The following is a 16,425-nucleotide window of genomic DNA, read 5'->3' as shown; positions in this document are numbered from 1 at the left end:
GGGGCCACCTGGATGAGGTGAGCCGGCAGATGGATATGAGAGAGGGGAGATAAAGGTGACACTATAGAAGTGTTTCCAGCTGGGGATCAGTGTGCTGTGGTGAAGAGTTGCTTGTTTGGGGTCTGCTGTTGGATTCAGTACACACACACACACACACACACACACACACACACACACACACACACACACACACATGTTTGCAACTGTGCTTTGGGGTTGACCTTGTTTTTTTTTTTTGTTGTAATCAGCTGCCTGTGTCAGGTGCCAGGAGTTGACTGTTGGGATGAAGGGTATAAATACAAGACACAAGGAGACAGACAGGAGCGATTCCCACTGTATGGAGATGCAACTAATGGCAACAGATGCTCAGAGCTGTGACATATACAGTATATGTGGTGTGTAAGGGCCTGGCTCCGAGGCTCCCCTTGTGCTCCCATGCGAAGAGGACCCCCCCCGGGGGAGCTGACGCCAGCTGACACTGAATAAACAAGGTAAGAGCCCAGCTGACACACATGCACACAGGCTCAGCTGTTTGTCTCAAAGGAGAGTTGGGCATGTGAAGAGCACGGAGAGCCAGGAAATGAAGGAGGACTGCCAGATTCGAGCCTCCCGGGGAGAAAACGTAGTGAAAGATGGATAGACGGAGGGTGCGAGAGCGTGCGCACTATAGGTGTGCAATGGTAAGATTGTTTCGCTGCTTTATTGTCTGAGCTGGTAATGGAACCTAGATAGCATGGGAGGAGATGAAATAAGGTCAGTCAGTGCAGCAGTATCATTGATCTTACCTGTGCTGTAACATAGGAGCACTTGGCTGCTGAAATACAACTCCTGAACCGAGCAATGTCGTGTCTGGAATAATTCTTTATGATCTTCATTTGATGTGATGGTTTCTTGTTTTCTTTTCCCACTTGTTTGGTCAATATCTATGTATTATGAAATAAGTTTCCTGTGTCTCCGATTTCTTTCCCCCACATTTAAAATGCCAGTCGGAGGCTCCCGGGGCTCCAATTCTCTCTCCCAGCCAAGAAAATGACTAATATAAATGATTGACAGCCTTGCAGGGATAAGGTTGCCCATTTAGCAAACTCGCTGTGTCAAAGGAAAAAAAAAAGAAGTCACAATGGCTCCCCTGAGCGATGGTATTGGAGATGAGAGAAATGAAGATTTTGGTGCTGTATCGATCCCCCAATGCTTGTCTCATGCATTTTACACAAGATCTAAATGCCACTTATGGTATAATACAGCGCTCTGGGTCGGGGCTCACCGCCTTCTGTTCGGGGGGATTTCAGGATACTCGGTGTATAAATTCAACAGGAATCAAGTAAAGCTGTTAGTCTGTGTCGTGGGCTCAATGCTGAGAAGGCACTTGGGATATCTGAGCATTTTGAACCTTCGAATGTTCCCTCTGTATCCGTCAATGTGCCTCTCATGGACAGCTGGAAATTATTATTTTTTGCCTCTCCTCTCCTCTCCTCTACTCTCCTCTCCTCTCCAGGGTATAAGCTCTGAGTTGCATCATGGCGGAGGAGAGCCAGGAGACAGATGACCCCAGATCCACCATGCCGGCTGAGCTCCACCACCCCCACTCTCAGTACTCTCAGTGGAAGTTCAAACTGTTTAGGGTGAAGTCCATGGAAAAGGCACCTCTGCCCAGTGAGACGCAGCCTGAGAGTGGAGCCTTGTTAGGGATCTCACCTCCCGCGGCTTCTGATGTAGAGTTAGGTAATGGTGTGGGTCCAGGGAGTGTTATGAAATTGTGCCTTGGGGGAAAGAGCAAGGAAAATGTGGAGGGCCCGGGCCGGAGGGTGGATATCAAGCTGCAGGAAATGGAGACCCACATGGACCACCTCAGGTGATCAAATGGCACTATAATATATAAACTATATGATATCATAGGCATCTTTTCCTAACATTGTTTTCCCCAATAAAGGTGCTTGTGCCGTCTCTGTGGGATGGTGCTGAGAAAGGTCAAAGGCCCAGTGCACGTCGTTCACGGAGATCTGGATGAGACGAGCAGAGTCGCCCTGCGCAAAATGGGCTGCAGGTTTACAAGCTGGCCGGAGGTCATCCTCAAAGTCTTCAAAGTGGACGTGACCGAGGACACAGAAGCTCTCCACCCTCTGTCCTTCTGCCATCGCTGTTGGATGGTTGCCATACGAGGAGGGGGCGTCTGCAGCTTCTCCAGAACAAGAGTCCCCGAGTGGAAGCCCCACTCCGCCCTCTGTCACCTCTGCTACCCCAGAAAGACCTCCTTCCAGCGGAGCGGCAGGAAGAGGCGGAGAGCCATTCACCGAGCGCAGAGCCTGGCGAAAAGGACCAGGTACCGCACTTTACATATTATCAGTTACTCTTTTTTTTTAGTATTATTATGTACCTCTCTTGGATGGTCTCTTGGTCTAGTGCTACACAGACACATTTTACTTCGTAACTTCCTTACAGGTGGGACAACGGTGACAGCACTGGTGAAAGGAGAGCTCTGAGACGCCCTGTGATCCGGACCTGGAGGAAGCCCAGCACCCAGCGAGAGCAGTGGGTGAGGAACATCACCCACTGCCAGAAAGACCACCTGAGCATCAAGCAGATCTCCGAGAAGCTTCCTGTTGACTTCCTCTTTTCTTTCACCTGCCTGGTTTGTGACCACCTGCTCTCCGATCCAGTCCAGTCCCCCTGTGGGCACCTCTTCTGCCGGAGCTGTTTCATAAAATACAGCTACGTTCTCGGACCTCACTGCCCGGCCTGCAACTTGCGCTGCACCGCTGATGATCTCTCCACGCCTGCCAAACCCTTCCTATCTGCCCTCCAATCCCTGCCTCTGCTCTGCCCCAGGAGTGGCTGCGACAAGCAGGTGAGGCTCGACTCCTTCAAAGATCACTGTCTGGACCATGATGCGGACGAACAGGACGCGTACAAGCAGTCATCGCAACTCGACAGCTACTTGCTCACCAATAAAGGAGGGAGGCCCCGTCAGCACTTGCTATCCCTAACACGGCGCGCCCAGAAGCATCGCCTGAAGGACCTGAAGAACCAGGTGAAGGTGTTCGCGGACAAAGAGGAAGGCGGCGACCTGAAGTCCGTGTGTATGACCCTGTTTCTGCTCGCACTGCGATCTGGAAATGAACACCGGCAGGCGGATGAGCTAGAGGCCATCATGCGAGGTAAGAGGATATTATAAAGCTTTTGTTCAACCGACTGAACCCTCCACAGCCGAGAAAGAGGGACGCAAACATCTGAAAATGATGATTGTGTTTGCTCATTAATATTTCCGCCCAGCTCTGAGGAATGCAGTCGTCTCATAAATAACAATGAGTTGAAAAGTTCACTATTGAGGAGAGAGAGAATGAAAGTTTTCTGCCATTTTGATTGAAAAGCATTTCATTATTGTCCATCTCTGTTTATTGAACCGCCCGTTCCCGTCTCTGCCTCTCTCCCACTCTCACTCTCAGTCTGCTTGTCTGTCAGTCCCTCAGTCTCACACTCCCTTTAATGCACAATAACAACTCTTGTGAAGGGGCTGTTAGAATCAAAACAACATCAGCAGCTCTTGTATCTGCAAATTACACAGACAGCACCATCCTCCTCTCTGGGGAATAGAAGCCAGCTGGTGTCTGTTTTCATCTGCAGCCAATACATCACTTTTGCCAGCTACGCCGATTCACCCTCCGTCCCCTTATAACATTTGGAAATTAGGAAATATTGGATTTTGTAATCATGGGGCTTGTGGGCTTTTGACAATGAAACATCCACATTTGGGTGTTAAATTTCAGATTCCCTCTGTCTTATATGGTAAGTGACTCCAAATGTGGGATATCAAATGAGGAAGCGTCACATGCTACAGTTCCTTTCAAAGCACTAGAAATGGGCTTCCACAGTTTTGGTGTTAAATAATTCTCTTCACGTCTCAGTCCTTTTTTTTTTCCTCCCTGCACTTTAGTTTTTTTGATTTTGCATCTTTCTGAAACTTTCCCTCTTTTTCATGTTCTCTCTGTCTCTCTGCAGGCAGAGGCTCTGGGTTGCATCCTGCTGTGTGCCTGGCCATTCGGGTCAACACTTTCCTGAGTTGCAGCCAGTATCACAAGATGTACCGGACTGTCAAAGCCACCAGCGGCCGACAAATTTTCCAGCCTCTGCACACGCTGCGAGCTGCAGAAAAGGAGCTTCTCCCCGGCTTTCACCAGTTTGAATGGCAGCCAGCTCTCAAGAATGTGTCTACGTCTTGCGATGTTGGCATTATTAATGGGCTCTCTGGATGGGCTTCCTCAGTGGATGAGACCCCGGCTGACACCATCACTCGGCGCTTTCGCTATGATGTGGCACTGGTGTCAGCATTAAAGGATCTAGAGGAGGACATCATGGATGGGCTGAGAGAGAATGGGATGGAAGACAGCGCCTGCACCTCAGGCTTCAGAGTCATGATCAAGGAGTCTTGTGACGGCATGGGCGATGTCAGCGAGAAGCACGGCGGAGGACCAGCTGTTCCCGAGAAGGCTGTACGCTTCTCTTTCACCATTATGTCTGTTTCTGTCCTGGCAGACGGCGAGGAGAAAGAGGTTACTATCTTCACGGAGCCAAAGCCGAACTCAGAACTGTCCTGTAAGCCCCTTTGCCTGATGTTTGTGGATGAGTCAGACCATGAGACGCTCACAGCCATCCTGTGGCCTGTAGTTGCAGAGCGGAAAGCAATGAAAGAGAGCAGGCTGATCCTGTCCATCGGTGGACTTGCTCGCTCCTTCCGCTTTCACTTCAGAGGCACCGGATACGATGAGAAGATGGTGCGTGAGATGGAGGGCCTCGAGGCCTCGGGGTCCACCTATGTCTGCACTCTTTGCGACTCCAGTCGGGCGGAGGCGTCTGAAAACATGGTACTGCACTCCATCACCCGCAATCATGACGAGAACTTGGAACGTTACGAAATCTGGAGGACCAACCCTTTTTCTGAGTCTGCAGATGAGCTGCGAGACAGAGTCAAAGGGGTCTCGGCCAAGCCCTTCATGGAGACCCATCCCACGCTGGATGCGCTGCACTGTGACATCGGCAACGCCACCGAGTTCTACAAAATCTTCCAGGACGAGATCGGGGAGGTGTTCCAGAGGCCCAACCCCAGCCGGGAGGAACGGCGCAGCTGGAGGGCGGCCCTCGATAAACAGCTGAGGAAGAAAATGAAGCTTAAACCGGTCATGAGGATGAATGGGAACTATGCCCGCAAGCTAATGACCGAGGAGGCCGTGGAGGTGGTGTGTGAGCTGGTGCCCTCAGAGGAGAGGAGGGAGGCCCTGAGGGAGCTCATGAGGCTCTATCTCCAGATGAAGCCCGTGTGGCGAGCCAGCTGCCCAGCTAAAGAGTGCCCCGACCAGCTGTGCCGCTACAGCTTCAACTCCCAGCGCTTTGCTGACCTCCTCTCCTCCACCTTCAAATATAGGTACAACGGAAAGATAACCAATTACCTGCACAAGACCCTGGCCCACGTCCCTGAAATCATAGAGAGAGACGGATCCATCGGTGCCTGGGCCAGTGAGGGGAACGAGTCGGCAAACAAGCTGTTCAGGCGTTTCCGGAAGATGAATGCACGTCAGTCGAAGGCCTTTGAGCTGGAGGACGTGCTGAAGCACCACTGGCTCTACACGTCCAAGTCCTTGCAGAAGTTTATGGAGGCTCACAAAGACTCTGCCAAAGCCCTGCAAGCTACGATCGAACCAGTAGAGACCCCGGACGACGATGACATGATTCTGGAAGATAATGAGTTTTGATTAGTCTTTTAATGTGAACATTAACATTTTATTGATTTCAAAATAGTTGTATTATATTTTAATTGCCTTGTTCAGTAATATGGACTTCATTTATGTCTGTGATCGACGGTGAGCATATAAAAGGGACCGGAGCCAACCTCATAATACTTTGCAAATTTAAACATCATCATCATCATAGTGCGTTTTTTTAAAGCCAATTTCCTGCTTTAAGACACGTTTTATTTCTACCTTATTTCTGAAATTTAAGGGAAAAAATGTTATTGCACCATGTTTTTTTTAAATGTGTGTTTCACTTGCATTAGCTTGCTCTTCTTGACATAAACATTTGCCTCGCCCTGCTTTTCTAGCTGTTCATTCTGTCTGCAAAGACAAGACAGCAGTGGAACATGGAGGTAACACACACACAGGTTTCTTTACTCTTGCCTTAAGCAGGGAAGTTCTTTTTTTATCACCGCCGTCTGTGAAATATGGCGCAGTTTATTGTATTGCGGGGCTATGACACATTTATGAATTTATATAGAGAGGATATTTATGGAAACAGATGAAAGCGCTGTAAGTCATGGAGGGAAATTGTGTTAAAAAGACCACATTTGTGGCCACTGTATTAATATATCATTTGAGCTGGAGCAAAATGCAATCATAGAGACCCAAATGTTCTTTGTTTCATGAGTGCCCTCTGAAAAAGATTACTTTAGTGCTTTATCTTGGGGATCCCTGAGGGGCAGGATAGATGCCAGGTCACTTTGAACCAATTTTTATCTCTTTTAGTTTTTGCACAGTGGAGAATAGATGATGCTTATTCGAACTCGGCACATAAAATAAAGCATATACTGACCTTCCTGTTGATATCATAAAAATACAGTATGGTCCATTACGATGCCTAATACCCCATAGACTCTCTAGCAGGCAGGGATTTGTCTTAAGTTCTGTATATAACCTGCCTCTTTCTCCCTCCGCTGATATTTCTCGGTCGCCCCGGCTGACAGAGGAGAGGGATGAGCCGCAGCCGGCGAGACCTGATGTAAACTGATTTGTCGGCAACTTTATTTGTTTGATTGATTGATTATATTTTCCCTTTCTGCCCTCACAGTTTTCGAATTGTGACAGGCAATTTTGTTTTCTTACTTGATTGAATGTTTGATTTTGCTTTACTGTCACGAGTTTAACCACATGACAGCTACGAGATATTCACTTTTCATTTGATGGTTGTCACCGTCCCCACAGCAACATCTTGTCTTAGAAGTGCATTATACTGAAACACGCCTCATATTTGTTTTTTTTTTTGTTTTGTTGCTGTAATGAATTGCATTTCCAAAGTTACGGATGATGGATGATTCACTGAATCCTACTTGTTCACTTTTTCACTGTGTATTTCCTCATGTTTTGTTTCCACATCACACTAAATATCAAGAACACTGTTTACTGGGGTAACAGAAGACTTTCACAAGTACAGTATTTCACTGAAGTTCCACTACTTTGTATTTTTTCTATTGGTTTTTAAAAGTTGTACATTATTCAGATATACATCCGCTGTCTTTTTTTTTGTCTTTTTTTCCTGAAACTGACAATTTACCATCGTTTTGATAAGTTTGGAGGAGTGAGGTTGTACTGTTGTTCTCGTTCCAAAGAATAAATAAAGTGAAAATCTGACCTGATGTCTCAGTTTGTTTATAACATGTTTTATTAGAGTTTATGTTCAATAGACCATCAGGAGCACAGAGCTCAGGTAACTTGGTCCTGAATGACAGCGCTAGTAAATGCTTATTTTCACGGCCCTCCTAAAATACAATGAACATGTGTACATATTTTCATTTATTACATATAAAAGATCGTGAAAGCTCTCTATAAAGATTCAACCATGAAGACAGTTTACTATTCATTCAGGCAACATTATTTAATGTAATTACAGATTTAACCCACAACAGATTTGTTTACATACATCATCATTGAAATGAACACCTTTAATTGTCATTCTACATGTATAACAAGATTCAGTGTGGTAGCGCAAAGCTAAAAATAGGAATGAATACAAAATACAAATATAAAATATGAGCATTAAAAAAAATTGTAAGCATGAAATATAAACATGACGCACGGAAAATATCAAATAGGGGTGTAAGTAGTCATTAACAGAAAGGTGTTGTGTGTATTGTGTGTGCATGTTCTCTTTATTTCCAACTGAGACTGAAGTGCAGTTGTATGAGACGTGAGCAGCAACGTCTGTATGATGTGCAGTTATATCACGTATCACATCAGGTGCTGTATGTGTTATATGATGAGATAAGATGTTCCTTTATTGATCCCCCGTGGGAGAAATTCACAGGTAACGCAGCAGTGCAGAGGGAAATAAGTAGTAAAGAATAAAATGAAATGTATATATAATAAAAACTATTAGAATGAAAATAAACACACTATAGACAGTAACTGTGAGTACATCACGCGTGCAATATATAATAAATGTGAAATAAACTTGACTGTGGAAATGTGCAGGGTTAAAAATAAGTTGATAAATAACCACAGAAGAAAAAAACAATTAGTCTTGAAGTGACAGTGAAGTGTACGGTGGAATTCTTAATCAGTGGAGTAAAGGAGGTGGTTTTGCTGGTGGTGTTGTTGTGGAGTCTGATTGCTGATGTTATGAAAGAGCTCCTCAAGTGCTTTGAGGCACATGGTTATATCATTTATACGCTCAAAACACAATTAGCCACAAACAGTGACTTTAATTTCCTTAATTGTATGTGATTTCCAATCTCATTACATAACACAAGATCAATGTAAAGTGTCTCATGTCACACACATTTTCTCTATGTGGAGATAATATGCATGAATTAAGAAACTACATGAGTTTTATTACAAGAGACAGAATATCTAACTGACACATGTTTTTTCTTTTATTTATAATACCTGAATGATTAACACTTGAAAAACACTTTATGTTCATCCAGAGTTCTCCTTAACTTTATATGTGATAATAGAATTAACACATGAAGTTGATATATAATCCTACATTGACTCAGACTAGGTATTATTAGGTAATCATATATATTTTTTCAGCACAGGACAATGTACATTAAATGTGACACTTAACACTTCTGAAGTAAATACATACCAGGTATTATTTATGATTTATGATGGATGGATTTATTTATTTCTAGAAAAACTGGTGGTCCCTGGTGGAATACGAAAAATCTGCAAATTGACATCCAACTGATAAAAATGCAAACTAGAAACACTGTGAGACTAGAAAAAAAGGTTTTTTTTCCTGTCAAATAATAACAAAATTGTAGAAAACACACTCAGAATAAACAGGCAAAGAGTCCGAAAGACATCATTTGAAGAAAGGCTGTTTATTATTGATTTTATTCAGCTCACTTCAGAATATTAAGTATTTTTCGGCAACAATTCATTTACTGGATATAAACAAGCAACCTCTTTAATATACATTGCATTTTCAACAGTGGCTATTTTTCAGTAATCAACATTTTTATTGTAGAAATAATTACAAAGTAAATCCTGCTGTAGTTAATGGTATACAAAATCACAATTAACAATTGACAGTTGTCAAGCACTTTAAAGTTGCAATGAAAATCTACAGCTTTTGGACATGAAACACCACATTTTATGCTCTTTGCACAAATTTACAAATCAGCACAGCTAGATTCATAGATTCATTCAAAAAGCCTTCTGAAAAAGCTTTTTTTGGACGGGGATATCTTGATTGTTGGCGTCTTCCTGTTCTTCACTTTCATGGGGGTGCGCTTCAGAGGAGCGATCTGCCGAGGCGGGGTCATCTCCTGGTACGGAAGGCCTCCGTGGTCCTGGCAAAAGTACTTTTTGCTGCCCTGAGAGAGCTTCAGCAGCAGGGTCTCAGACAGCTCCATGCACTGGGCGTGGACCCAGTGTCCCTCCTCTCCTCTGGAGCAGAAGATCATGGCGGGCCGGTAGAGCTCAGTAGAGTAGTACGGCTCCCAAGTGTTGGGGTCCAGCTGACAGCCCAGGCAGCATTTGATCCAGTAGCCTGTTTGGGATTCGTCCTCCTCGTCGTCCTCATTGTAAGTGTCCTGTTCTCCATCGCTGCTGTCCTCCAGCTCATGTGGCTCACGGCCGAAGTAAAGCTCCTCAGAGTCTTCAAGAGGAGTGGAGTCGTCGTAATCTGTTGACTCCTGGCTGCACGCCTGGGCTCCTTCTTCCTCTTTGCCTTCTCCCTCTGTCTGGAAGTTCACCTGATAGAAGTAATGCGTATCTTGTTGGGACGGCCTTCCCTCAGTAGGCACACCAAGCAGGACGCTTCCCTCCCCGGCACTGCCGCCAAACCAAGTGCGGCTATGAATGATATCCGGGATCCAGTTAGGTGGTTCTAAGTGCTCAAAGTGGATCCCTTTTTCATCCAGAATCACAGTGCTGCACTCCATCCTCTTCTGAGAGTCTGACTTATACCCGCCTAAGATGATATATCTGTGAGCGGGACCTGTACGGGTGATGATGGCACTGGAGATGGAGATGCCGGTGTCTAGAGTCTCACAAGAAAGCAACGGGCTGCCTTGCAGAAGCTCGACGCGCAGGCGAAAGAGTCGAGGAGGTCGGGAGTCGGAGGCGAGCGAGTGACCCCCGATGAAGTAGACACAGTCTTCCCTGGCCAGGGCCACATGGAAAGACTGTCCGTCGCAGAGCTCAGGTAAAGTGTGCGCAGAGGAGCAACCAAACTCCAGGTCCAACAGGAGCACCTGAGGAGGACAGTCGACGACGCTGTTCCAGGTCTCTGTGGTCCGCTCTCCGGCCGGCATGTAGGATCGACCCCCAAACAACACGCAAGCCGTCTTCCCTCGGCTTTGAACCATGCTCATCGTGTGGCCGTATCTGGCCCCGGGCACTTCTCCCACCAGTTCTTTCTCTTTGCAGCACAGGGTCAGTTTACGGTTGCAGCCACGGCTATCCATGGTCAGCAGATACAGGCTCGATGAGATCTCGTTATTTGGCGTGCGGCCACCATGGATGAGATAACTCTCGGGAAGCCCATCATAGGGGTCGAGGCGGCAAATGGCCGGGCAGCGTAACGGGGGGAGGTAGCATGAGTCATTGGAGAAGGAGATGGCCCTCAGCTTCATCTCACCACGTTTTAACCGAACCCCAAACACACCCGTCGGACACGAGCGCTTGGGCCAGCCCTTCTGGCCAAACAGGAGAACCTCACCATCCAGCTGCAGCAGAGAGCAGCCGGGCTGGAGGAGGCTCGCACAGTTCACTGGAGTTAATGGTTGCAGGGTCATTTTTTCCGGCAGGTGCCTGCGTCAAAACAACACACGAAGACAATATGTTAGTCAGCTGTTGATTGTTTTCATTCAGGGGGGTGGGGTTTAACATTTCTACTTCCTGTTGATGACAGTAACACCTGGAGGAGCATTATCATAACAAGCACTTTAGAAACTCCTCAGAGTTCGGAAAGATACCAATGGCCACCAATATTCAGGACATTTCTTCTGGAAAACATCTGGATCAGTCATCCCACTGTTGCTGAGCTCAGTCATCGTTTCAGAAATTAGCTTAAAATGCACTTTTTTATTTTGACTTGTTTATAATTATTTTTTGTTTTATTTGGTCTATGAATGGTGATTTCTCTTTATGTTGACGTAAATCAGTTTATAACCTGTGCTTATGTGTGATACAAATGATATTCTACTTATTTTCTGACTTAGATGGTAATGATATAGATGCACTGTATTCAAATAGAATAATAATGGTAATATTAAAGGAGTAACAAAAATAAAAAATACTAAGACAACAACAACAATAACTAGTAGAATGACCACAACCACTACTGCTTATGGTTATTATTAGATTTAAAATGAAAATTACAGAATGTAACAATTATGGAATCAGTATATTTGAGAGGCAAAATTAAATAAAAATGTTTCATGGGGGGCCATCAACCCCTCCCTGCGTCCCCCCTGAGTCCACCAGTGTAATTTAAATTGGACGATTGATTTTGCCAATATGCTGCATGTTCGGGATGGCAAGCACTCATTGCTGACACACCCACTGACGGTAAAAGGGTTGTAACTTACTGCTACTACTACTATTATTAAAGTGTGCTGTATGTATGCCTTTATAGATACTATTGTTTGGCTTAAGAAAAAAAGAAAGATCAGTAACACAACACTTAAGTACAACCCAATTAGATCAGGAAAAACTACCTCCTCATGGTCTCACTGTATTATTTTTGCCCAACCTCATATTTAGACTTTCTCTCTCTGAATCACGACCTTACAGGCTGCACTCAAACACTGCATGAGACACCAACAAACGCTTCAATGAGCTGCTTCAATGAGTCAGCCACTTTCTGGGAATGTTTACGAGGTGACAGACAGAACGCAGCACGATTTTTCCTGGAAAATGCGTTATGTTTTTTCTGTTGGCGCCGTTATGAAATGATTGGACAATAGCACAGCGTGAACACTCTGAGTTCTGTATTGATAATGTGGCTCTGGCTTTGAAAAGGAGGCTGCAGCAAAACAAAATTACCAATGTCCTTTTTCCAATTACACGATTGTATTATCTAATTTAGAGTTTATTCTGAGTCAGGCAGAAACAGAAATATTAAATACGGTTGAGACCATTATGAGTTACTTCAGTACAGACAGCATCTGACAATATTTTACACACAGCAGGAGGATTATGCATAGACTCTGCACGTCATCTTAGAGTAACTGTAGCATATTGTCAACTAATAAAGGCTCATAACTTTTAAAATGATATTTTTGTTTGCTTACCTCACGGCCAGGAACACGCTGCGGTGCTTGAGCTCGCTTTAGAGTGAATCTTACAACCACTAAATGAACCCAAATTGCTCTTTATGTCGCTGAACTTCGACAAAGGCAGACGGCCACAGAGTTTGTGAAGCTTCGTTGACTCACAAACACTTCCAGATCTTGAGGTTAACAGTCTGTGACTGCTGCTCACTGGCAGGTGTGCTGCCTGAATGCATTTACTGAGCCGCTTCATTGATGCCACTGGGTATCAGCTATCACAACAAGGCTATTGTGAGATTCTCGTCTGTTGAACAGTCCGAACTTTTGGCTTCAGAAATTCAACCAAGCTACAGGATCTTTTCTTTCTTTTTCTTTTTCGGTCCAGAGGTTGAACAGGTTTAAATGTGAAATCCAAGAGAGAAAGGGACACACTGCCTCTCTCTGCTTTATCAGATCGACTTTATTAAGAGATTTTTAAAGTCAATGAATAAATGTGTCCACAACTGGCCTCAATTAAGTGATACAGTCAAATGAATAATTCAAAGTGATGTTCCTATCAGTCCAGATAAAACCACGGGGGGGAACATGGCCTACATTGTGGGGGAAACGCTTGAGGACAAAATGTTTGAAATATCTTACTATTCATTCTTTTAATTGCCCAACAATTCAAACCTTTGACATAATTGTGTTGTTGAGAGGTTAGAAGTTATCTTAATTATTGTAGTAACTGATGCAGATGCAAACTGACTTAAAGGGTAACTTCACCAATTTTACCCATTAAGGCATTCTTTTTCCAGGCCTTGTGGGAGAACTACAGCAAATGTGAAAACAAAGCAGTATAAAACCTGTTGTTGCTCCAGAGGAAGCTAAATCTAAACTGATTACGTACAGTGATGTCACTCTGTAGCTAAGTTGCATTGTGGGTAATGAAGGCAGCAGGTATTGAAAAGCAGTCCACTGGTGTAGCATTGCACACCTATAACACACTTTGTCTCATTATGGACAGTTTTAAAACATTTAAAATCAATGCAGCATATCACATTTGATATTCTACCATCTTCTACCTTTTCAGAACCTGGCGCCTACGTTACCCACGATGCAACTTAGCCACTGAGTGACATCACTGGGGGCAGTTTGTCAGACTACATCCAGCTTCCTCTTGCTTTTAAACAACCTTTTTTCACATATGCAGTCGCACTCGCCAAGACCTTCAAACACCCTTTAATGTGTAAAATTGGTGTTAGTTACCCTGTAAGGTTTATTTATATGCTTCCAACATTAATTTCAGAAAATTGTATAACTGTGAAATACCTTCAAATCTCATAAGTGATGAACGGTGGTTTCTAAAATAAATTTGTTCTAGTTTATTCGGCAAGGCGAGGGCTCCTAATTCTCCAATCTCTTCTTTAATTACAAGGCAGTTATATTCTTATCTACCACTGATATTCAGAGAAGTCGAGGGCAACCCCTTGAAATATAAAAGAGAAATATTTATTCAAGCACTGGAGCGCTTCCTTCCAGGCGTGGTTCCATAAGTATGTCTGTTTTGTTCAAGTGTACTATTTACTGTTCTGCGGCTTAGAGACACATTTTCATCTTCGCCACTGCAGCCTTAACTAAAAGCTTTGTTTTTGCATCTGATGTGTTCTGCCATTCCCCTTACTTTGCCTTCACATTAAGCGTTTTTCCTTCTCATTTCCCCTCATGGTCTGACTTATTTTTGGCGTCGGAAATGATCTGATCCTTTACACGCTGTCAGTCTGCTTGTATAGCTCGCTGAAAAAAAAAAGCCCCATACACAGCTCAACAAATACGGCTATTAGTTGTAGCAGGGCCTTATCCATAAAGACTCTCCTTCGGCACTGAATGACATGCTGTTCCAGGAGCATGAGTCATTAATTCATACACCTAAATGCATTATCATACTATGAAGCTGTTTTCACGAGGGAATGGTAAAATAAATGAGGACGAACGCATCATTCTCAACCGATGATGAACACATTCTCGCGGTCTGAAACACCTTTGTATAACGCTCTGTTTTTTTTTAAAGATGTGACCTACTGTAGGTAAAAACACATCCCCCTATATGAGTGACACACACACACACACACACACACACAGGCCTAAACACCTAGAGAAAATCCGGCGCTGGAAGCAGATGTCTACCAACTCATTAGCATAATGTTTTTGTGCACTGAGCGGCAGAGAGAAAACTTGAGGAGTGTGCAAAACAAAGGCAGAAACCACAAGTGCCTGGAAGACCGTTACAGCTTGAAAACACAAAACAGCATGCAGAGCACCTGTGTGTCTAAACTGATGCTTACAGGGCTGAGTGGAAGTGAAAGGAATTTACTCTTGTTACTAGCGAGGACAGAACGCATGAATTCAGATGTCAGTGGGATATGCAGAATGTGTTTTTCTTCCCTTTATGTTTTTTTTTTTCTTTTTGCGAGCACTGTTCCAGTGCGCACAAATTCAGCCTTTTGAAAGACATAAACCTCTCTAGTCACCTGAAGGTATCCGCACAAAAGCGCTGTTGAAGAAGTACTGCCTTCTATACTGTATGTAGCCGCAGCTGGCTTGGTGCAGAGAGTGAGTGGGAGGCACAGCAGTGCGTGGCAGACCCCAGGCCATGCAAGGATTTGTACATAATTGATAGAACAAAGTAATTAGAATCTATGGTAGCACCTGTTTCTGTCCCCTGTAATGTATCACTACCCGACTGCTACTACCCCGAAGCGTGCTTTTGACGGATGATGCGGTGACAGCTCTGATGTTCTGACGATCACTGTGCAATGGTGTTTATCACTATTTAATGCTACGGTAATTGCTCCCCTTGTGGTGATGGGTGCCGAGCGCCGGTGGGGCACTTCCACCTCACTCTGGTTAATATTGCTGCGGTACGGTGGTTAGCATCTGGTGAGAGATGATCTGTAATACCACGACTCAGTTTTTTTTTTTTTTTTTTTTACACTCAGAATAACAGTTTTCACATTTGAACACTCCACTCTATCTGAATCCCCAAATTGTCTCCTAAAAATTATGCTCACAATGTTGCTAATCTGCATCAGCAAATTCATTTAGTGTGGCCCCAGTGCCCCCAAGTTTATACTGTTTGTTAGCATAACAAGGAAACTATTTTATTTAATGTGTCTACAAGCAGCTCGTACTCTTCAACTGGGATTTTTCCCCCATCACAATATTAGCTTTTGGAAAACTGCAACTTGTGTTAATCAGGATTTCTGTGGTTATGTTAAATGAATTCAAGGCACTTAGTTTTGGTCAAAGCTGCACTAATCAATACCAATTAATGACCACCTGTTGAATTAAAATGAAACTCTCGCCAAAATGTGACCCAGGCTTTTTTTTTTTTTTTTTTTGTGAATGTGTATGAGTCAAACCTTTGTGTAAAAGCATAGTTAAGATGAAAGAGGCACTTTTAAGATTCACCATATTTTCGTTTTCGGGTCAAATTCATTTTCAATGGGAGTGCTATGGGCAAATTACAGATAGTATCAAAATCTCTATTTTTAAAACACTAAGCAGGCTCGACACAACATGAAACTTCGCTTGTAGAATCACCAGGGTCTCTACATGTGAACACGAGCATTGAGAACATTGTTTGTGTACACAGAGTTTACTAAAAAGAAGGTTTTTCGACAACTCACGTTTGCAGATGTTTCTTCCGCTCGCCGTCCTGCCAGTAGAGAAGTGTCGATCTCCGTGTGCAACGTAAACTGGACGACAGTTAAGGTGGAACGATCCTAAAGCTGAGTTCCATATAAATGCACGGATAATTCGTTGTTTTTTTTGTTAGCTAAAAACAATACTGACCTTGCAGTTGAAAAAGGAGCCTCATATAAGAAACAATACTAAAATCAAAAGTCGGAAAAGTCACGTGAGACATCGCGTGGATAGTTGTTGCAGGAAGACAG

At 44.1% G+C, this 16,425-nt stretch overlaps 2 protein-coding genes across 3 annotated transcripts; one reads left to right on the top strand and one right to left on the bottom strand.

Annotated features, from left to right (window-relative positions):
- The first annotated feature begins 447 nt into the window (after positions 1–447).
- On the top strand, positions 448–7,312 carry rag1 (recombination activating 1). The gene is made up of 5 exons (XM_037105964.1): positions 448–680; positions 1,496–1,852; positions 1,931–2,320; positions 2,440–3,155; positions 3,997–7,312. Exons 2-5 carry the CDS (start codon positions 1,518–1,520, stop codon positions 5,742–5,744), a joined length of 3,189 nt encoding a protein of 1,062 aa, XP_036961859.1. The 5' UTR covers positions 448–680; positions 1,496–1,517; the 3' UTR covers positions 5,745–7,312.
- A 1,758-nt stretch (positions 7,313–9,070) lies between these two features.
- On the bottom strand, positions 9,071–16,273 carry rag2 (recombination activating gene 2). 2 transcript variants are annotated; one of them, XM_037107332.1, is made up of 2 exons: positions 16,159–16,273; positions 9,071–11,027 (listed from the first exon to the last, which is right to left on the bottom strand). In XM_037107332.1, the coding sequence occupies exon 2, from the start codon at positions 11,009–11,011 to the stop codon at positions 9,413–9,415; it is 1,599 nt and encodes a 532-aa protein (XP_036963227.1). In that variant the 5' UTR covers positions 11,012–11,027; positions 16,159–16,273; the 3' UTR covers positions 9,071–9,412. The 2 variants fall into 2 exon arrangements, with proteins under 2 accessions (XP_036963227.1, XP_036963228.1); XM_037107333.1 differs by lacking the exon at positions 16,159–16,273 and adding an exon at positions 14,154–14,273.
- Positions 16,274–16,425: the final 152 nt, after the last annotated feature.

The sequence above is a fragment of the Acanthopagrus latus genome, chromosome 8 (assembly GCF_904848185.1).
Source record: "Acanthopagrus latus isolate v.2019 chromosome 8, fAcaLat1.1, whole genome shotgun sequence".
NCBI lineage: Eukaryota > Metazoa > Chordata > Actinopteri > Spariformes > Sparidae > Acanthopagrus > Acanthopagrus latus.
This window is presented reverse-complemented; position numbering and strand designations above follow the sequence as displayed.